Source organism: Passer montanus, unplaced genomic scaffold (assembly GCF_014805655.1).
Source record: "Passer montanus isolate IOZ18808 unplaced genomic scaffold, ASM1480565v1 scaffold63, whole genome shotgun sequence".
In the NCBI taxonomy this organism is placed as follows: Eukaryota; Metazoa; Chordata; class Aves; order Passeriformes; family Passeridae; genus Passer; species Passer montanus.
Window position 1 is genome coordinate 778,670 of NW_024371371.1, and position 23,534 is coordinate 802,203.

Here is a 23,534-nt window from a genome sequence, read left to right on the forward strand (position 1 = left end):
CTGAGCAGCTCCCAAAGCTGAACTGAATTGTTTTGAACAGACTCAAAAATCACAGAGCTGAAGATGCCTGCTAGTTCAGATCTGTGGTGTCAGGTCCATGTTTTTTAATCATTCAGTATGATCATGCTAGAGTTTACAAACACTCTTAACAGATACCTTTCCTTTTAGACATATTTACTTTTTTCTAATTCCTGAAGTTACTTTTGGGCTTTATCACTAGTTACACCTAATCAGGTTATTTATGCTGTAAAACCTATCAGGACAAAACAAGTCTGACTGAGACCAGATCTGTAACATGTCAAGAGCTGTTTAACATTCTCTTTGTGAGAACAACAACAAAAAAAAATCAATTAAATATGCATGTTTCACAATTTCTAATCATAAGACACAGTTAAGTCATATCTCAATTGACAACAGATAATTATCAATACTAACTTATTTTAGTATGTAAAAATATTATTAAAGTGTCACTAATTTTGCTTAATCAGCATCCAGATATTTTAACTTAGCACCAATTTAATGCACTTAATCCCCTATTTATATCATTAAGAGCAGCTCTGTCACAGAGATCACCTAAGTGATGATGCTTTAGATGCAGCACAATGGTTTAGTGCAATACAGCAGTCATTATTTCTACTTAAAAAGTCACTACTGATCTTCAAAACAACCCCATTAGAAAGCTCAGAGCTAGCTCAGAAGAAATGACAGGGGAAAAAAGGGCAGAAAGTGTCAAAAGAGAAGATATACCACATTAAAACTTCCAACACCTTCTTACTGCAAATAGAAATGCAGCTGAATTCAAGGACCAAGACAGGTTTTCCTCACAGTTAAATTATTTATGAAACACAGACTGGATTCTACTTTGCACTCAGGCACAGTTATCTACTAAAATTCCCATTGCTATTTATGATTTCTTTGCATGTACTTATCAGGGAATTAAAAGGGAGTTTTTTAATTGCAAGAGGTGGAACAACTTCTTTTTTTTTTTTTGTTTGCTGGTTACATTACCTGTAAAGTAGCTGGGACTAGATGTTCTTTTCTGTTAAAAACCAGTCTACTTTGAAAGCAGCAACACACTTGCTTTTCATTGACAGAAAATATTTATTTACAAGGGCATTTACATTTAATGATAAGAAAAATATCGTACAAGAAACATTAAAAAATGAACAGCAATTGTAAGAAAATCTCTCATGCTTTATAACACCAACATCTGTCAGGAGCCAAACCCCCACTCCCTCAGGAAGTGTCCCACAGTTTTCTACTGTTGTTTTCTGGCACTTTCCTTAGAGGACCTGGCACTGGATCTGACAAAGGCTGCACTGGACTGAGCTCACCCAACACAGCATGCACAGAACAGGGAGAGCAGAGCAGGGATCAGTACAGCTGTGCCCAAGAGGGGAACAACACTGCTCCTTCAAGGGCAGAAAAAGCATCACCTTAACAGATGAGAAATTCCATTATTTTGTCAATCATGAGTCTGCAGTTTTGATGGCTTTGTGGCCTCGTATCTGGGTACAAAATCAAATTGCTGGGCAGCATATTGTTTTGTAAAAATAGACCAAAATTTTTTCACATGAAAACGTTCCCAGTCAAGTCCTCCAAAAATGAACCAAACAAGTGTTTTGGAGTCTGCCTATAGTCTGTACCATCAACTTAATAACAGCTAAACCAGAAAAAATGAATTTGATTAGAATATCAAATAATTTGAAGCCTCACAGTGACAGCTTATGTCGAAGTATCTACTGAACTGTCAGAACACACACTTTTATTTTATGAATCAAGAAGGAAGCGAGGCATGAATTAAAAACTGGTGCCTGAAGCCAAGCTTCCAGGAACTGATGGGATTTTAAGATGAACTGAACCTAGAGCAGCTTCAGTGGGGTTTTCTAAACACATACAAAGAAACTAGTTCTGGTCACTCATTGCTGAAAATGGTGACTTGCTGTGGTTACTTCCTGCCAACAGGGAGTCAAAATCCCCACCTTTCCACCAGCACTCTTCTGCCAAGCCTTCACCTGTTAACATCTGTGTGACACCATTAAGTGTCACAAAAAGGTTGTGACACTTTGTGACACTTAAAGTTTAATAGTTTTACTGAAACTACAGTAAGTAATGCAAAGAAGGAATGTCAAAACCATGTACAATTTAGATGTACTTTGAAATTACCTTGAAGCTAATAAAGAGACTTTGGTGCATCCTAAAATTCAGCCTGGCAATTCAGTTAACAGAGGGGAAAGGAAGGAAATCAGGGCAGACATTTACAGTTTAGTGCCTCCTTGCCTCTGGCTCTCTGCTTTGACCAAAATTTTGGTCAAGGTTCTAAGTGGTAAAATCAGACTAAGCTCCCAGTTCTGGGAAGAGAACAAATACTTCAAGAAAATCTAAGAGTAACCATTAGTATTAATTTCCAGTAATTATTACCTTTAACATCCTGCTGGATGCTCATTTGAGTTCTGCTGGTGATTATGGCTGTTGCAAGAGAACAGAACAGCCCAAATACCTAGTTTAGAGGTTAGTTCAAGTTTCAAACCCCTGTGTGGCCACATGACCAGAGAATTCTCTCAGCAAGCTGCAAAAAACTAAGACAAGTATTTGTGGATCTGAGTAAAAGAAGTTATAAGAAGTCTTCCCTGATATTCCCTTACTGCCAAGTGAATCCAGAATCTTTTAATAAAAACACCCAACACAGGAGGACTACCCAGATCTTTCAGTTAATTTGATATTCTTTAAATGAAGAATAGCTTTCAATGTGTTTTCATGGCTAAGATGACAGGGCAGCTTCCTACCTGTTTAACATCCCTTTGAGAGAAGAACTACCAAGTGTCAGTCAGGTTGATGACTTTTAAAGACAGCCATGATCATCTGGCCAGACCCAGGTGAACACTTGTCCATCCAGGTGCTCACTTTAAGGGACAGCACTTTTGCAGAAATGCTATTTTTCTTCTTGCCAGCCAAAAAATACACATAAGCTATTTGTGACAGTCAGTTTACCATAACAAAATATCTCATAATTATGAGCCCACTATAATGTCAAGCAAAGAAATACTGAGTTTAGGTATAGAGAAGCTGGGAAAACTATTTTCTTTGGTTGTAGGGCAAGAAGTGCATGACTGACAATACTCCCAGTAGTAATGAACTGCATCAGGCCTGGGGTGAGGTGATGGGGCACACAGAAAGATTATTATGTAGAACTGCAGGAAAAGATTTGTGTCAGTCAATAATCCAATTAGCAAGTGTAAAAGTTCCAAGGAGGGATATGAAGACAGAGGCCGTTCAATTTGCTCTGTGCATTTTGCAGTGCCACCAAGGCTGAGCAAGGTGGGAAGCAGCAGGTCCACTGAAATAAACTGCTGCAGAAAGCAGAGTTACAAAGCTCTGCTCTTTCTGAGCAGACAGAATTCTCATCTCGGGTAGAAAGGGTCAATTTTCAAGCAAATGAAATACAAAAGTTCCGAAAAATTACAGGGACAGAAATCCACCTAACGACCAGAATACCACGAACTGAAACAGAAAAAAATCTGGCATGTAATTATCACATGTAATATCACACTACTACACAGAAATGTTTAATTAGCTGTGATTTTGGGGCTAATGAGAAAAAAACATGGCAAAATTTACAACAATAACAATCTCAGTGAAAAAGTGTAATTGAAATGCAGGACACAAACAATGATTTGAATAATGTTGCAGACACCTAAGAGAGAGAAACCCTTCATTTGAAATTTTAAGCAGCAGAGATGAGGTCAGGGAAGAGACAGAAACAAGGAATCTTTTCTGTCTTTAAATTTCTGTACTATCAGTGCTCTTATTTCCTCTTATTTTCTTGCCCTTCCTATATCACCACTACACTCCCAGTCCTCTCTTTCATGCCACCTAATAATTCTGAAATTAAAGAAAATCTTTCCCTCTTTTAGATTTAAAAATAACACTGCAGTTGCTAAGTAAGTAAAGAAATGCAAATATCTTTTATTTCTGTTTCTAAAGAAATCTAAAAAGAGGTCTCTGATTAAACAACAGTTTTGCAGTGTGGCTGTACAAGTATTTATGAAGCTGTCAAAAATTCTGTGCATCCCCATGTGTCATTTTAAATTCTACAAGCACATGAATGGATCTAAAACAAAGCTCTTAATGTATGACTGAACAGAGAGACAGGGAAAATTATGATGTTCAAAACTTACCAGGGATTTTGTGCAAGAAAACCTAACAAAGAAAGGGAGAGATGTCAACAGGAAGAAATGGGATAAAACAATCCAAATAATACTCGAGTAACTGAGATAGATCAAAACCAGGGGGGAAGATATGGAGAACATGTAAAGATAACACATATGGGCATGAGAAGAAAGGCAAAGGGGCTATCACCAGTTTAAGTGGTTTCCAAACAGATGTGCTGGCAAGAATTTGTGGGAAGTCCTGTCCTCAGATTCATTCACTAACATCACACAGAGATGAGAACAAGAGAGATGCAATTTTTCAAGTGCAGAGGAAAAAACTGCTGCTACTACTTGTTAGTGTAAAAAAAAAAAAATTATGTGTGACACAGTTTCCTATGATGAAAGTGCAGGGGAAAAAACTGCTGCTACTACTTAGTGTAAAAAAAAAGTGTGACACAGTTTCCTATGATGACATATTAGAGACTGTTCTTTCAAGACCAGAACAGAGGACACAGGAATCAAACACATCCCACCACATCAGGCTATGGAGAGAGTAAATACTTCTTCCAACCCTTCTGTGCTCCTGGAAGTCACCAGCAGTTACATTGTTTTCACTGCCAGCCTCAAAGGTGAAAAAATGTCAGCCAAGACATGAATATTGTTCCCCTCTGTGATGCAGAATTATGAAATTGTAATTATAAATGGATTTGTATTTGAGTCTACAGGGACATACAGCCAGCAGCATGTTACAAATTCCCAAAAGAAGATAAAGATAGCAGTTAGATTTTTTCACTGCCAGCATCAAAGGTGGAAAAACATCAGCCAAGACATGAATATTGTTCCCCTCTGTGATGCAGAATTATGAAATTGTAATTATAAATGGATTTGTATTTGAGTCTACAGGGACATACAGCCAGCAGCATGTTACAAATTCCCAAAAGAAGATAAAGAAATGATGCAGAATTTTGCAGGAAAGAATCCTAAAAGCCTACTGCAACTTTTATTGCAGTGTTGTGTTCTCATGAAGTAATCAGAACTTCCACAGGAAAAAAAAAGTTGATTAGAACAGGAAAATTACATTACTCCTCAGAAGTAAAAAAATATTCGATTTCAGTGCTACACCAGTAACTCCTGGCTGTTAGTGAACACCCTCCATGTTAGCAGCAGATACATTGTCTAATATTTCAAAATGAGAATTTTCCAAATAGTTAAACAGAAACTTTGTTAGTCAAAAATCTTACACTCAGAGGAAAATAAGTTAGTCTGAAGTACTTTATGAACCGAAGCTATTATAAGAGCTTTAAAAAAACTTTAAAAAAAATATAAAAAATTCTAGCCAATACATAGAGCCAAAATTCTAGAGAATACATAAAAAGTCAAATGACATGGACAAAAGAATTGCCTAGACAGACAATGTCCATCCACTGTAAGTGCACACAGAACAAAAAAAGACATTTGACCATGGCTTCAGGAACACGGAGAAAAAAGAAACTTTTCAGTTTTTCTGAAACAATGATCTTGTCTGCAGAATTTTAACTCAGTCTTCTTTGATATGGAATGAGCACAATAGGAGGAATATTAATACCAGAGATTTTAATTATCACCATTCTGGAAATACAAATAAAAATATGAACAAGTTATCTATGGGGCTTTTTTTGCCTGGATTTTGGGCCATTTATTATACAAAACCAGCACCACAAAAGATAACTGCTAAATTTCAAATCATATGAAACTGTGTAAAAAATGTGGCTCAAACCACCAAAAGAGAACATAACTATATGATAAATTTAAAATTAAAGGCAAAAAAGAATAAGTGTTTACTGGGATGATGTGGTTCAGAAAGAAGCTTTTTCCTAAAGAATCTTTAGAATTCTCTTAGTACTTTCTGTAGCGGCTGTTAAAAATTTTCATCTTACACCAAAATGAAGAAAATACAAAATATCTTTCTATCCTCAGAAATGTACAAACCAGTTCCCATAACCACAATAAACTGGGTCCAGATATGAAGCTCCAGAGACAGGAGACAGCTAAAAAGCAAGTGCTCTTGGGAAGATGGAAAATTTGGAAAATAACAGGCAGATGGAAGGAAGTAGGTTAAGCACAAAAATAATGAGGGGAGGTCATGGGCAGGATGAGGCTGCTCTCCTGCCTGCAGTGGAACTGATCTGTGCTCTCAAATCAAACACCTTTTACAGTGTGTGATGTCTGTGGCTAAGCTGAGGAATGTGAAACTGCAGGATTTATCCTCTAGAAGTCGGGACTTTGGAAATCTTCTGTAAAATAAAATTGAATCAGTGCTGTGGGGGAGGCAGAAAAAAAGTCACCTCTTCACTTGCACAGATAAATTTCTGTACATAGTCCCACAAGCATAGACCACAGAAAGATGACTGTCATGAGAGAAGACAGTATAATTTCTGTTTAAGAAAGACCAGGTAAGAGCATGTCATTGCTACTGAAATAAGCCACTGAGGAAACTGAAAAAAACACCAAATATATTTGTTGGCCAAATGATGCAAGTGCCGCCAAATTTACATTTTGATTTTTTAATATTTCTGTTAACATGGCAACTGTGTATTGGGGAGTAAAGTGCATTTTTAACCTTAAAAAATTAACAACAAAAAAAAGAAGCTTTAACAGGTATAATCCCATGTCAACAGTTTATTTTCAGAGCAAATAAAATACAAAATAAAATTATTGTTTCAGTACACAGAATACACCTCCATCTAGTTTGTTTTTGGAACACACACTCCCACTGCTGCTACAAGATGCAGTTTTACAAGAGTCAGAGAGCCAGGCAGGTGAGCAGCTGCAGGAAGCACTGCACTGGGGAGAGGGGCAGCAGGCTGGGAACACCTGGCCCTACAAACAGGAGCTCCATCTGCTGCAGCCTGGGCTGGGGGCACTGCAGCAGCAGCTGAGCCCTGACCTCAACACAGCGTCAGGGCTGTGCCCCTGCATCACTGCACTCACGCAGAACCTGCTGGGCACTGAGCTCTGCCCTCTGCATGACACACACTCCATGGCAAAGCAGCAGTCAATACTCCTGCATCATGTACAGATGAGTAAACATCCCCAGAAGTTTTTGTTATTAAAAGTTATAGAGCCTGATCATCTATCAAGTGGTTTTAGGAAGGCTTTTCTGCTCCTCTGTGAATTAACTTTTCTTTTTTTCTTAAGGGGGATAGATTTTTCAGAATTATTAGTGCAATTCATAATTTTTCACTAGCAGGTCATTTGTTCAGGCTGATTGGAACTAGAATTAGGACCAAACATCTGGTGAGCAGAACACATCACCTGAAGCCGCTGGGTGACCATTCCCAGCCCTGCAGATGTCCAGTCCACAGTAACTGCAATCCAAGTAACAAACTGAAAAATTAATTACCTCCTCACTGCTAAGCTCAAGTTCCTCCTGTGCAAGGACTGCAAGGAGCAGGCACACCAGGAAAAACATTCTCATACTCTTCATGTCTAAATGCAAGATTAATTTCTAAGTTTTTAATATGGCACTTTATGTTAAATTAAATTCTAATTTTAATTCCTCACACTGTTCCCTTTCATATACCAATAACGAACTATACTTATTAGTTACTTATCATAATTGATGCTGCTAAGTATTTCTCAGAAAAATTGCCTCATGCCTATTCATTACTTGCAAAATAAGTTGAAGTAAGTAAACTTACTTACCAAGTAAATTATTCCATCTTACAAAAAAGTTGAAAAATACCTTATTCAAATACCAACACTCTGTTGGAACAAGTCATTAGTTGGTTAAATAAATATTATGTAATGGGTTAAAAACAACTCGTGGAATACCTAGTAAGTCACTTTTGTGGAATAAACCCTCATGACTCAGAACCTTCTTTAATTTCAGTGAATTGCTGTGATTTGCTACACCTGTGGAAGTGATGATACCTGAGATGACAGAGCTGTGCAGGAAATAATGCAGCTTCAACCACTGCAGATCAACTGCCAGTATTTCTAGCCAAGCTTACTGGGAACAGACATCCTTGTAGTGAAATTGCAGACTGAAACACCCACACTAAGTGCTCTTAAGGACAAAGACTGGATAATCCTTGAAGAATTCTGTGATGCAGGGAAAAGAAAATGGCAGGGGAGAGCATCAGGCAGCGTGTGCAAAGCCTGTGAGCAAGCAGGATGTGTTTTCCAGCCAGGAAGGGGTGGCTGCATCCCTCCAAACATGGCAGCAGTGCACCTGCTATTTAAAGCTCCAGTGTTCTGTGACCACAGGAATTCTAAATCAATACAAGCACAAAAATTCCTGATGGCATTTTTAGAAAAGCCCTGTTTCAAAGTGCTGGCAAATGCAATATGTACTACAGAAATGACACCTCAAAAAGCTTGTGTAGGTGACTGGAATGAGCTTTTCTTCCTCCATTCCTTTAGGAGCAAGGGATATTCCTGACAAACTAGGAGTATGTGAAACAAAGAACCTACCTTTGCCCAAAGAATAACTGCAGAATAATTAAATGTAATAAACTGTCTCGTTGAATTTAGCTTTTTTAATTTGTAATTGTAGCACCATGTGCCCACTCTTAAGTCTATGGAGAACAGAGACTTCCAAAAGGAGAATGGCAATTGAGAGTAATCCATATTCATCAATATTATCAATATTCTTAAGGGCTAAATTTAGCAAAGCAGCCAAGAGAATAATGCTTTTGTATTGCTAAACAGAAAAAACCTTTTAGAATCACTTTAAGTAGGTGAGTCCCTGCTAGGGAAGCAACAAAGAGTTGTTGCTTGAAAATTGAAGGGCATAAAGCAAGATCTGCAGGGAAAATGCATCTTATTATCCAACTACATCAGCTGACCTAAAATAAGCAAGTTTCTGCATCCTTAAGAAGGGCTGATATAGCCTTTAAAAAAAAAAGAAAAAACCAAAACCAAAGAACAAAACCCTACTCTTTACTCTCACCGTATCAGCTGGTCTAATTAAAACCACTATTTCTGCCTATGAATTATGCATGGGTAAGAAGAACAGAAGGCACACAAAGAAAAGGCAGATTCTTCTTGACCAGGCACAAACAGCAAGCAGAAACACCCAGCATTCTATCAAGCTACAGACTCAATAAATCCTTAGAAAACAGAGATATCTTGCCAACAATTGGAAGTACCTAAGCTATACAGAAATAGAATTTATAGCTGTCCAGATTGTATTTCCCATGTGCAACTGTACCTTGGTCTCTATTAATTACAATTCAAATGGGAAAATTTTGTCTGCAAGTCTTCAAATGTGTGGTTACTCCTTTCTAAACTCACCTGTAGTAAAAACACCAAGACAAATCTGGCCTGTACTTTTCATGTTTTAAGACAAAACAACTTCTAAATTTTTTTTTTTAATTTTAAGATAACTGCAGTCTCAAAATTATATTTAGTAATGTGTAGTCTTCTGTTAAAATGCTTAAACTCAGAAATAATTTTGGTTTGGACATTACAGTCAAGACCTGGAAGAGGTATGGGAATAAACAGTGAAATACATACTCTGTAGACCAGCTCTTACTTGAAAGAAGAAAAAATATTATCTAACATCCATTTCACCTGGATGTAAAGGCTTATTTTTGTAAACACAGCAGGTCTGCTTAGGGAGTCTCTGGTGAAGCTGGGAATGTGATCCAGAGAAAAGCAGCTTCAGGAACACCAATGCACACAGACAAATCTAGGCTGCCCTAGTCCAAGGGGTAAAGCATCCACCTAAATCACTTTTTTCTTATTATTTTTTTCTTTTAAAATAAGCACTTTCAATTTAATTGTGCATGGATTTTACAGCTTTACAACACAACCTGCAAAGTGCTTTTCAAGAGTGCATAATTGTGACACATAAAAGAAAGCAGCAAATGAGTATTAAGGTTATCAAATGTGCCACTAGGACCATTCTATGTTTATATAAAAATTATATATGCAAATATAACAATTACATATATTTAGTGCATACATATATATATATATAGGTATTTGTTTACCTCACTTACTACATCAGCAGAAGCTTTAAAGATGCTGACAGAACACAATCACACCTTCCTTCTTATTTACAACAAAGCTTTAATGCTTGTAGGACACAGGAAGTTCTAAAACTTCAGTGGTGATTATTCTAACAGACTATTAGTTACTAGGGAATGATCAAACATTTATCATCTCTAAAAAAAATACCCACTAAACATGAATCCTTTCCAATCCACATAATGTGTATTTCCTCAAGCATGTTAAAAGCTGCCAGAAAAACAGACTAAAAAAATAGAATTTTTTATTATTTTCAAGATCAGTTCCTTATGTCACACATGGACAGCTGAATCCTACATCAGTAGGATTTTTGCTGGCTTTAGCAAAACAGAGGAATTCATTATGATTACTGAATCAGTACCCCAGGAGCACTGGGTAAGTCAGGCTGGAAGAAACCCCAAAAGTCTCTTGGTCAGCTGCTCAAAGCTATGATGTCAGAGCAAGTTACTCAGGGATTTATCGAGGTTCAGCCTGAAAACCTCCAAGGACAGAGACTGCACAAGCCCTAGAATGTAGCAAAGCTCTCACACTCTTCTACTGCTCTAGCAAGTGAACAGGTGAAAAAAAAGAGACCCTGAACATGAGATCATCTCTGCAGTGAAAATGGCCTTTTAAATGTGTTTTCCACTGAATAAGAAAAGGAGACAAACTGTTTTCTTTTTTAGAACTTTGAACTTTACTGTAATATTTATTTTTATAATGGTAACATGTCTGGGACATCAATGAGTTTGAACTCATTTGAACTTCTGGGGCTTTCCACTAAACTTGTACTTAAGTGGGAAATTAACACACAAATACCATCTCTCCATCAATTTGTGCTACATACCTCCAAATATTAAAAAATGGTGGCAATTTCCTTTTTAAAGGAGAATGCTTTACTCTGCCAAACAGCTTGGGACAAGTGCCTCCCACAGAAGGTTGGAGGGTGAGGTGGAGTATCAGCTTTTCACTGAATCCAAAAACGACACTCAGACTTTTTTTAGTCTTTGAGGGTAGTGATTATTTATAAAGCCACTAGGAATCTCAACCTCTGAAGAAAAATAGATCTCAAGGAGCACTAGGCTTTGTGTTAAGGTCTTTCTATCCAAATTCTGAGGATTGTAAATGTGTATCAGAGCGACTCCTTCCTTAAATCTTAACACAGAATAAAAAAATGAAGCTGAATAAGGCTATCCTGGAGAGAAGGAAGTCAGCTATGAAGAGAAGTTCAAGTGTAAAAGTATTGTATAATTATTTAACTTGATTTCCCCAGCATATAACATTATGCTGCTAATAATAGGATTCTGAGCTCTATTTTTTTCATCTATTCATTCTACCCTTTGAGAACTACAATAGTTACAGTTATTGCAGCAGTATTACAGCTACCAATTTATACAGTTATTATGACTCTCTTTAGAGAATTTTTTTCAAGTTATGAAGTTTAAAATATAAGATTTTAATACAATATCTACAGTATTTTCATGCTCTCCATCATTCTAAATAAACAGGCAGAGAAAAAGACTTATTGTACATAAGGTAGAAAATACACATCTGCCAGCACACACCGAAAGTTGGGTTTGTTTTTTACTAAAAGGTATTTTTCTTCCCAATATTAAGCAGCTAAAGTAACACATTCCCCAGCTTTTTTGAATGAAAATTTGAAGTTTACCCTCTAAGATCTTGGTGACTTGGAAGAAGCACCTGTTCCAGTCCTGTTATAGTTAATGTTCAGCTTTTCAGGTCAGGCTCACATTTATATATGGTAAGTTCCCTTCAAAAGTAATTTTGGTGAGCAGAAAGTTTCAGATAAAATTTCTATAAATGGTCAAAACCAGATGAAGATTTTGTCCTCAATGACAATGTAAGTAAAATACATGTAGTTCTTGTCTACACCAGCAAATTAAACTGCAATGATATAACTACTTCTCTGTGTGGCTGTAGGACAGCTCTCACTACATAAATCCAGTGGGGCAAAATCAATGCATACACAGCATGACAAATATGAATAAGATATTGTATATATTAAAAATATGGTGATATAAATAATATAATAAAAATAAAATTAATAACTAGCTGAGGCATTGAACTGGATGGCTTGTGTAATGTATCAAAAGAATGTTTTGCAGAACTAGAAATATCAGATGTTTCCACTGAGTTAGTAATTACAAGTAGTAATCTAAACTGTCTGGGGTAGAAGAATTGTCAAACCTCATCTGTGAAATTCTTTATAAGATAAATCTATTTCAAGAAGTTTTAGATTTCTCCTTTAGAGCTAGACTTGTCATACTTACAGGTGTGTTTCTTTGAAGCTAAGGCACTTAATAGCCCTAATAATTTTGAATTGAAAAAAATACCCCACATAAAAACCTTCCCTTTACAAATAAATATATAAAAATTTCATGACAGTTACTTTACTTGCAAGACACATCATACTTACAACAGCAAAAATCAAAATGTCTTCCCCAAGAAGGGTTTTGTTTCCAACAAAAAGCCTTATCTGTGAGTAGCAAAATTAAGTGACAATTTGTATTTTCACTGTGAGATAAGGATCAGTCCTTGGAAAGTTCTGGCACTGAAGTTTGTAAATCAGTCTTGAGTACCTGCTTGCATGCCTGACTTACTCAGCTACTTTCTGCAGAAGCATACACATGTACCTTGGTCATACTCCCAGCTGAAGTGAACCAGAGCTAACCTTAGAGCTGAGGAGGCACTTTAGATGCTTCAGTTTTAGAGGTGTAAAATGACAACACTTAAAAAGAAAAAAAAAAAAAAAAAGCCCACATAGCATCACAGGGACTACTAAAGATAATGAATTTTAATCAGGTGGTGGAGATAGCTTTTCCTAGGTGCTGTCAGAACAATGGCATCCATCCCTCAAACAGCAGCAAGCTGTTTTCATGTGGGCAATCACCACCCACATGAACGTTCCCAAGGGCAAGTGCTGGGTTCTGCACCTGGGACAGGGCCACCCTGGCTCTGTGTAGGACTGGGGAATGACACTCCTGATGGATGGCAAGCTGAGTGAGTCAGTGGCAGCCAGCAGGGCCAGCCATGCCCTGGGGAGCCAGCCAAGGGCGATTGTCCCACCCTGCTCTGAGCTGGGGTGCCTCACCTCGAGTGCTGGGCACCACAAGATAAGACATGAAGCTTCAGACAGAGCTCAAAGGAGGCCATGAGGATTGTGAAAGGTCTAGAGGGGAAACCATGTGGGGAGCAGCTGAGGTCATTTGATCTGTTCAGCCTGGAAGAGACTGAGGAGACCTCACTGCAGTCCACAACCCCCTTGTGAGGGGAAGGGGAAGAGCAGACACTGATCTCTTCACTCTCATGACCCGTGACAGCACCCAGGGGAACAGCCAGAGCTGAGTCAGGACAGGTTTATGTTGGACACCAGGAAAGTTTCTCACCCAGAGGATGGCTGAGCACTGGAACAGACTCCCCAGGAAGTGGTCACAGCACCAAGCCTGACAGAGTTCAACAATGGTTTGGACAACACTCTTGGGCAAATTACGTGAATCTTGGGGATTTTGTGCATCTAGGGCTAAAGAGTTGGACTCCATGATTCTTGGGGGTCTCTTCCACCTCAGCATAGTCTATGATTCACTCCATGTTCATCCTCAGAACAAACACAGAGCATGTTCCTAACTCTACTCAATCAGCTGGAGTTTCTACAAGCCACGACACAAAACACAAATGTAAGAGATATCAGGGTACTGTTACCACACAAATTAGCAGAGATACACTCTGGGCACATTCTGCACTGCCCACTTGTGTCCCTCAGCCATAAAACTCCCGCCTCTCCAGTGGCTGATCCAGTGACTCAGGCTGCCCAAAATTATTCACAAAATGCCCAGTGTGACTTGCCAAGTTCCACCACACATCATTCTCATCCCCACACTCACACTGTCACCAGCTTTTCTCAATCCTTACACAAGCTGTTGGTTTCTTCATATTGCCACAGCCTCCACGCTTGCCTACATTTCCAATGCTTATTTCCAGCCACCTTTCACACAGATTTATTCAGGATTCTTATTTGTCCCTCTTCTCCTGGTCTGTTATACAATCCCATTTCAACAAATTCCCAATTAAATTTTGACTGTGTCTTCCTAAAAATGCAACGTTATCACAAGCAGGATCAGCTTTCTCATGAGGGAGTTAATGCCAGGCAGTTATGAAAGACATGAAAGAAAAAAAGACACTGTATTTTAGGGAAAACATTTGCAAGCTCTGTCCCCATATCCCAGGGTCTGGCTGTCCCTAGCAACGTGTAATCTCATATTTGAGATTATGGTACCACTCACATGATAAAACTTGATGCCAAGTGTCTCACTACTAAACCAAGAACAGCATTCAGACTAAATGTAAAAATAACAGGAAATAATTTAAGTATGTAGAGTAGAAATGCTGCAAATAAAATATCAAATGCTTTGCAAAGTTCATGCTTACCTACATTCAAAAAAGCTTTTAGTACAGTAACTGGAGGATATAAGAAGATAGAAGTTAAATAAAGAGTTTTGTTTAACTCATACAAGTGGCATCACGAAGCCTGCAAGGGAAGTTTCTAATGACTGACATGGATTATTTGCAGGAAGGAATTGTGTTTTTCTATTTTCTGAAGACATCCACCCCTTATTCTAAAAGAGCTTCATTTTATCTGTCCTCTCTGAGGAAACAGTATGTCAGAAAAAGAGAGTCCATTAAAAATCTAATTAATGAAGTGTCCAATTCTGAGTATTCATCCATGTAAGACTTTATCAGAGATGAGTTACTAATAGAACTGGCTTAATGCTAATTACAGATAATCTTTTTTTTGTTGAGAGCTTTTGCTATGACAGATTCTGGTGCATAGATACCCAGAGGCCACCATCCTCAATGGCTTGCCTCCTTTTCAACCACACTTGTGCTGAGAAAGGAAGACTGGTAACACCTTAGCATCAGCTTTCAAATGCCTCTGTAATTTAGGATTTTATCATCACTATCAATGTGATCTGCTTAGATGGTGTTTTTCTTCCTCCACAATCAGGAGAAGGGCTGAAGGACAAAGCTCTCAGGTGCACCAGAGGCTCTCACTGCAGGTGGGTCCTGAGCCCTACACAGAGTATCGTGCACTATTATTTTTAATTCCATGTGAAGTCACAACTGATGGAAATGAAGTTCTCATAACTAACAACCTGTAAAAATGGTTTCACCTAGTTCAGTATTTATCTGCCCCTTGCAATCAGCAGACACACAAAAGGAAGCAGAGGCAAGAAATCCTAACAATGCAGAGAAGCTCTTATGGAACCATCCTGTATTTCAGCAGCATTGAGAGCTGGCTGTCCTGGTTTCTCTGAGGTTTCTCATTATTCCTCCAAGCTTAAGAGAATAGACAGGTTACAAGTATTAGTGTAAAATTTGCCCTTGAGCTCAATGTAAGTGATTGTATAACTTTCAGCTTCAGGACTATTTTAAGGGATGAAAATATTTCAAAGTTGAATCTGAAATTATCTCTTTCTAGCACAGTGAATCTTCATTCTTGTCTCATGAAAAGCCTTCTTTATAGCATAGTCTGTGGTTCATGTCTCCTCTCTTCTGTTCCTTGAGAATTCTATGTATTTCCTATTAATTTTTCAGAATTTTCAAAACTGATTCTAGACAAGAATCAGAACTCTAAGACTTAGTATGCTGTACACTACTCACAAAATTATGAACTACAGTTTTTAGGCATATCAGGCTCAACCAGCTCCAAGAGCAGTCTTCAATATCCTCTAACTCTGCTGGAATTGTTTTAGGAAGCAGAGCAAAAGCCTGAGGCTATCACCTTACCACTATCTTTTAATGGTGGTTTCTGTAAATCATCTCAACATTGTGAGTCAACCTCAAATTTCTGTTCAATCCAGAACACCTCACAAATAGAAAGCCAATGTAAGCCAATACAGCAGGGTAGCTTCTCAACTCTCAGAAGGATTTTTACTTCTAACACATAGAGAAGTGGCTATTTCAATAAAGCCTACCTATAATAAAGTTTCCTATGCAGAGAAAACCAATGCACTTTAGTCCTGAAAGTCATTATCAGGAATAACACTGATACCCCAGATGACACCTGAACACTTTTTAGTAGCCTCAAGCAAGAAATGGGATTCTTCCCATCTAATGGAGATGATATCCACTACCCTAACAAGCAGCAGTAACTAAGATTAGCTACAAGCTCAGGAAAGAGTGTAAGTATTCCCACTCCAAGTCCCTGGTGCTGCTTAACTCTGAACAAAGTGTAGAGAAAGTTGCTTGGGAAATATATGTGGTGTGTTACCTTCCACTTATGAAACAAGAAATTGTGAACAATATTTGTAACTTTTAATCTCACAAAGGTAAAGGTATTTCCTAATGAGAGGAGAAGAGTGCATGAGACTATAAAGAGCCCACCATGCAAAAAAAAAAATCAAAGGAGCAGCAGCAGGATTACTGGTATAGCATGAGCAGCAGAACAGGGCTCCTGCAACACAGATTGTGTAGGGGAGAAACCTCTCCCAGATCCACTATCAGCACAAATTCCTGAACATTTCTTGTGCCTAATGCATATGAAAAGCACAGCCATGTGCTGCTCCTCAACTGATTTAGCTGCAACACCTCTCCCCCAGCCCCAGCTCAGCTTTGGCAACAAAGATTGACAAAGATCAGAGATCTGCAACACCAGCTGGCCCACCCACAAATCCACCAACAAAGAGGAGACTGAGCTGGTCCAATACCAGCATTCCAAAACAGGCCATCTTTTTAAGTTCAAAAATTCAAGGATTTGCCTTCTCTAGATTGGTATGGTTGGTGCCACTATCAGCCAGGCCTCATTTCAGCCTGAGCTTCTGTTCTGAATAAAAACTTTCTAATATTTGGGCAGGGATGCACCTAGACTAGAAGATGTTTCAAATATACCTGAAATCCCAACAGTCTAAAGAAGCAATCCCCACAAATACCCCCTGAAGGTTTAAAAAATAGTTCTCCTTAAAAGAGCCATGGTATTGATATACATGGGTTTCTGGAAATTGCTGAGTTTTCTCTCTTTGCTGAGACAAGGCAAAAAAAAGAAAAACCTCATTTAAGGGTAGAAAAGTTGGAAACAGTAGTGTTAGGGTTTTTTCTTTTAAATTATCCAATGTAGAGTTCAATTATACTCCAAGAAAAGGGAACAGTTTTAGAAGTTACTTGCTTCAAGGCTAAGAACTTGATAATAATCGATGTTTAAAAGTGAGGGACCAAGTTGAAGATGCAGCTTTGCTCCTCAGGTTCCTTTTACCCATGGAACTCATGTCTAAATTAACTTCAGGATTTGCTATTTGACTGAGGAAAAAAACTCTGAAGAGATCCTTCCCTTTCAGGCAGAAAGTTCAGAGATAGAATACAACAGATTCCAACAGCTTAAGGGACTTCATGGTACATTATTTGTTAATAAAGACTGAGAAATGGAAGAGAGGAATAAATCCCTCAGTTATTTCAGTGTGAATAGAGGTGGAAACACTTCTTCAGAACTTGTGAGCTGATGAAGAGTCTGTTTACCACGATTGCTGTGATTGCCCCAGGTTATTTTGTAGGTGACAGTGTTAAAAATCAGACGTTGTTACAAAAGGCACATTTCAAATCCAAGCAGAATGCAACAAAATCTTGATTGCTTTTAATTGTTTGAATAGGCTAAGACAAATCTGTTGTCAAGTCTACCACGCTGGCTGAAAGATTGTTTAATGAATCACCTTATTTTAGAGACAGAAAATGGAAAAACCTATCTACAAAGTATTTAAAAAGCACGGGTTATACCAGCCTTCAGAGAGCTGGGTGGAGTCATCCTCCTCAAAAGAACTATTTAAGGCAGGTAACTCTGAAATCCTGGAGATACAGAACTCATCTACATTTCAGAATGAAAACATTACAGTCTTCCCAAGCTCTCATTCTACTGGATTCTGGCTGACTGTGAGAGGAAGGAGAAGGAAGGAAAAGGGAACTGAGAAATCCAAAATCTATTTGTAGCCTCCTAACCCACAATGTCATGCCGGAAATAATCAAGGAATCATGTGTTTATTAATGACCTACCCAAAATATTCCCAGGGATACATCAGCACAGACACACTACCCGGAACGTCACTGCCACCAGGGAAAATCAGCAACAGCACTAATTTCTCATATAGATAAAGGGACATGAATGTTGTACTGCATAGTCTTTTACTAGATGTTTTTAGCATTATTAAAAGCCATCCATGTGTATGCTCTTACAGAAATGTTCTCAGCATTAGCTTCACTGCAACAGTTTAGACAACAGATTTGAGATTATTTTATTGGAAATGCCATTCAGAGGAACAGATTATAGTAATGAAAATAAAATTATGCTATACTATAGCCTGTCTTCCATGTTTTATTTTTAAAAGAACGTTTTTTAACATCAGTAAAGTTCCTACCTATGTATTTTAGTAAGTGCACTAAACTGCACTCATTACCATCATAAAGATGGTGAAAGGACAGAAATTCACACAGGTAAAAGCAACTGGTGCAAAATCAGGACCACAGCAGCTGTACCTCAAGAGAAAAGCTAGGCATACCTGAGCTGTGGGGAAGCAATGACACTCAATGCTATCTCCTCCACCTACAAGTTCTTCCAAGATTGCTCACTTGATTTCACAGTTCCCCAAGAAAACAAGAATTTAACCTGATTTATTTCTTTAGGGTGTTAAAAAGGAGTCTGATAAATCTACATGTACTGCTAACAAAATGCCCAAACTCCCCCTCCTGTGCCCTGGAAAGCTATGGTGGTCCAAAGCTACTTTAGGCAGTGAAAAACTGGCCAGCAAAAAGGGACTTAGGGATTGAAGAAATGAGACTCAGAACCTCTGGTACAACCCGTGAGGAACCCTGGAGGGTGTCCTGTTTACCTTCACTTTGAGGAGTTAAGAGGAAGTTGATACAGTTAATAAGTGTATCTCAAGCAGCCCACAGGTTAAACTACTGGCCTATTCCAGACTGCTGAAAGAACTGCAGGAAAACATTAAGAATTCATCTCCTGTAGTTCACCACTTCTATTGTTTTACTCTTCAGAAGGTAAGCCTAGAATTGTTGCTTCAGGCCATTTCAATAAACATAGGAATAAATATTAGTTTGCTCCAGGGCAAGCAAAAACACCTGCAATAATGGAATTCTGTCTTTTTTATATCAGCAAAGCTCATCCCATAACTTTAATGCTCTCTACAGAATTGCTTTAAAAGCACTTCTTACCACTAGAATCTTCAAATCTGATTTTTACAATATGTTCCTTAATTTGTTGTTGAAAAATCATTCAGAACAACAACATATTGACATATTATCCCTGTGAGTGCTGATCTTTTTAATTAATACATCTGACTGTGAATTTCTAGTTATGTTTGACTTTTACAATTCTGTGTGACAACTTGAAGGACACCTTAACATGTGAAGTGAAACTCGGGACCTAAAGGACACTAGTACTCCTTCAACTTCACAGCATCAATATTATCCAGAAGAGCTGTATGATGTGTGAAAACAGGAAATAAAAATAATTTCCCAGCATTGTATTTGATCTAAACAATGTACATAAAATCCCTTTGACATAGTGGCACCAAAATTTTACTTTACAGATCTCTAAGTGCATGGCAATGGCATGAGTAGTTCCATAACTGGAAGGCTCAGCAAAGTATTACAGGTCACACTTGTAACTGAGTAAAAGCAGAATGCACATGGCGAAGCCAAAAGCTGAAGATGAGTATCCTAAAGCCATGAGCACTAACCTCCAAATTAGAGTGAAAGGTTGTGTTTTCTACCAAGAAAATGATGTTACCCACCAGTTCTTTCAAGTAACTCTTCTGACCATATTTAAAACCAGTCCTAGAGACTAAAGCCAAATCAAACCTGTGTATTTGCAGAGACATCCTCCCAACAATCAGGGGTTTGGGTATTATTTTACTTTGGTGTGGGGTATGTTTTTGCTGGTGTTCTTTGGGTTTAGGTTGGAGTTTGGTGGGGTTTTCTTTTGCTTATCTGACAGTAGAAATGAGGCATAATCTCTCCTGTTCAATTTTATCCAAAGATGGTAAAGTTTTCAAACCACTTCCAACATACATGAACAGTGGAATATATTATGGTTAAATGATATAATAGAAGCAAATGTATTGTTTAGAGAATTATGTGCAAACTAAAAATTAAATACTGAGATGTATAAACTAAGAAACTATAGGATAATTCTGTCTGAGGTCTACTCACAATCAAATGTTAACATATACAAGGTAACAGAAGAAAATGTAGTGCAAGTTCTCTTCTCGACACCCTAAATTAAATGCTATTCTCCTACTTTACACAGAACACTGAAAGACCACAGAAGTGGAGGGGTTTTTATAGCCTTGACAACTCTGCATGGAGGCAATCCCTATTTCCTCCACATGGTTAGTACATACCTGGAGGAGGGTACAGGACATGTTTAAGGCAGAAAGATTTCTTTGTAAAGCATTAAGCTGAACAGTCCTAAATCTGTTTGAGGCCTTCCAGAGTAACAGGTATGAAGTACATAACCTAGAAATTTGCCAGGTTCTGCAAAGAACACACCTACCATAATGTCTATGGACACATACTGTTAAAACATCACTGCAGTAATGCTGGACTCCATGTCTTTGCAAAGTAGCAGTGTTTAAAAGTAACATGCTTGTAAAACAAGAGGAGACCCTAAGAGTCAAATGAAACAGGGACAGCTCTAAGTCATAAAATATGGAATGCAGGTCCAAGATGGAGGTATGATTTAATAAAAAAAATCCTTAATTTAGGAAAGAACTGTACAAGCTCACACACCTAGAACTGAAAGTCCATGTTTTTATTCCGTCCCTTCTCTGCAAATTATCTGCAAATCTACAGCCCTCAGTCTCAGAGCAGTCTTTTAATATATTCCCTTATTAAATTATGTACCTTGGACATCTCTGCAAAAAAGGAATAGCTGTCACAAGTTATTGTTACTGCTGATTAGGACTGTAGCAAGAGAAGGAGAAAGGTTCAAGAAGGCCAGTGGACAGGAACCAGAATTTAGTGTACATAGATGTTGGACAGAAACTTTAACCACAGCTAGGATTATTTGCCTGTGCCATAAATGTTGTGATTAAAATCTGTTCTCTCTACTTAAATACTTTCTTCCTCTTAAGGAATGAGAAATAACCACCTTGCCTCTGAGGAAATCAGAATGAAAGGTATGCCCCTGAAAAGAATGGAATCCTCTGCATGAAGATGCACTTTCTGAAGTAACAGCAGCCACAAAGATTAAGCTTTGGAGAAAGATAAATGTATTCCTGATGCAGAAACAGCTGTTTCTACCTAATTAGGAGCAGTAAAATGTCCTTCTGTCCACCTCCAATGTTTAGAGCTCAAGTGGAGAGTAAACAGTGTAATGCCCTTGTGAACTGCAGCCTCTCTGAATAAAAGGTACCTATAGCAGCAGCCAAACAAAAACTTGTTTGGAGCATTAAGGAAAAAACTGTAGACAAGCTGATACTTCTGTATTGTGAACATCTAGTAAGGAAAAAAAAAATTAAAAAAAAGGTTTTCCCCCTCTTGAAATACCCCAATCAGTACTTTTGGTACACATACCTCGAAGAATTCTCTCCTCATGGCAACGTAGAAAGTCCCAGATTCTAACAGTGCCGTCGTCAGAGCATGTAGCAAATTTATTATCCGTGGGTGAGAAACTGTTACATGAAGACACACAGCAGGGGAAAGAAGTCAGCATTTAACAGATTATCTATGCTTCTCAGACAGGGCAAAATTATACTGTAATGTGTTATACACTGAAGGAGGCATTTGAACATAGGCACTTTAGTGAATACAGTGCCTGCCAAACGGCACTTCACCACAACTCATGAATTCAGCAAAGGGTTACTATTGCATTGCAGTCCCCTGTAAATGAGGAAAAAAATCTGACATTTATTCTTAGCACCTTCCTATCTGTGACTGCACACAGTAGTGCCTTCTCTGCAGGATGAGAAGCAACATCAATATGGTTTGGTAACTGTCAGCCTAGATTTTCATGTTTGGTAATACCACAAGAAAGTGACACTGCATGGAAGCACAGGAGAACAGTTCTTAGGAAAAAACTCCTCTTCAGCCACAGGTGCTTTGCAGCAGAGAAGCAAAACATAAGGGAAAGCTGGTTACAGGAAAATACTACTTGGTTTAACTGTTGGGGGAAAAAAAACCTATATAAAACAAACACTTATAAGAGCAATTTGGAAACACTCCCTCTTATTACACCCCACCAACAACATGAAAAGAATCCTATAGACATGTAAGCAGCTTCCAGGTTCAGCAGTTAACATTGATTGATGAAAGTCACTGGAAAACAAGGAGTTATTTAATCATGTGAATAGGGCCAGAACACCTCCAACAACTGACAGGCACTCAACTTTCTTTCTGGTGCAGTGAAAGACCACAAGGGAGCCCTTGTGAAATCCTAGATCTTTATGATCAAGAAAGGGCCTAAAGCAGTAGAGAAATTCAGTGCATGGCCATGATAGTCAGATAGTAACTGAATCCAAATAAGCACTTCTCACAACCAAACTCTGGCAGAAAATGCTGCACCCTACCAAGAAAAATGGTGACTTTGGCGGAAAGTGAGTTTGTGGCAGTGAACCTTTATCACCATGGGCCAGCACCTGAACCCAAAGAAACACTGTGTTAGCGCCATTTGGGATCTGCAGCTTCTCTTCAGGCTTACTTTAAAAACATTTACTAAAAATTATATGCAGGTTTGCTCTAGAAACACCCTTCATTTACATCTTACTGATAAGTATCACTTTAGATTTGATTTTTATATAGACATTTGCACAACTGAGGCATCAACACTGAACCAAGAGAATATCCTACAATCTTCTTTTCAATAGCTTTCTTACAGTTTCAAGCTTGAAGAACCCATTCAGTATTAACATTAGACTTCTGTATGTGGCAGTCTGCGTGGGTATTTAGTATTACTGGAAGTCTTGGCTTCACCAAGCCAAGCAGTTCTTCACTTTATTTAGTGTTTTATTATTTTGTGAGAACTATGCAGGTGTTTTATTTCTGAAGGCTTTATATTTTATTCAGTTAAGATTATTAAAGACTGAATTCTTTATTTGGAATGAAATTGTTGTCTTACACAGTGCGTATAAAAAGGAATAACTGATACACATCGTCACCATATAAAAATGAAAAGAATACCAGTGCAAAATGCGGCAGACAAATACATCTCTAACATATTGCAGAGGCGGATACTGGGACAATACTAATTCAGAAAGGTGCCAGCAAAACGGTGAGAATGTGGAAACAAAAGGAAATCCTGTGTTTATGTGGTGCAGGAAGTTTCCCAGAATCTGACAGAGCCCATGCATTTCTGCACCCAGAATACACTTAGAG

The 23,534-nt window shown here is 38.2% G+C and overlaps 1 protein-coding gene across 4 annotated transcripts in view; it reads right to left on the reverse strand.

The window, feature by feature from the left end:
* Positions 1–23,534, reverse strand: part of WDR33 (WD repeat domain 33) — a 68,826-nt gene that overhangs the window by 24,423 nt on the left and 20,869 nt on the right. For all 4 annotated transcript variants that reach the window (XM_039727995.1, XM_039727994.1, XM_039727998.1 and 1 more), the window contains exon 7: positions 21,738–21,835. In XM_039727995.1, coding sequence (XP_039583929.1) covers positions 21,738–21,835 — 98 coding nt within the window. The remainder of the gene's footprint in view (positions 1–21,737; positions 21,836–23,534) is intronic.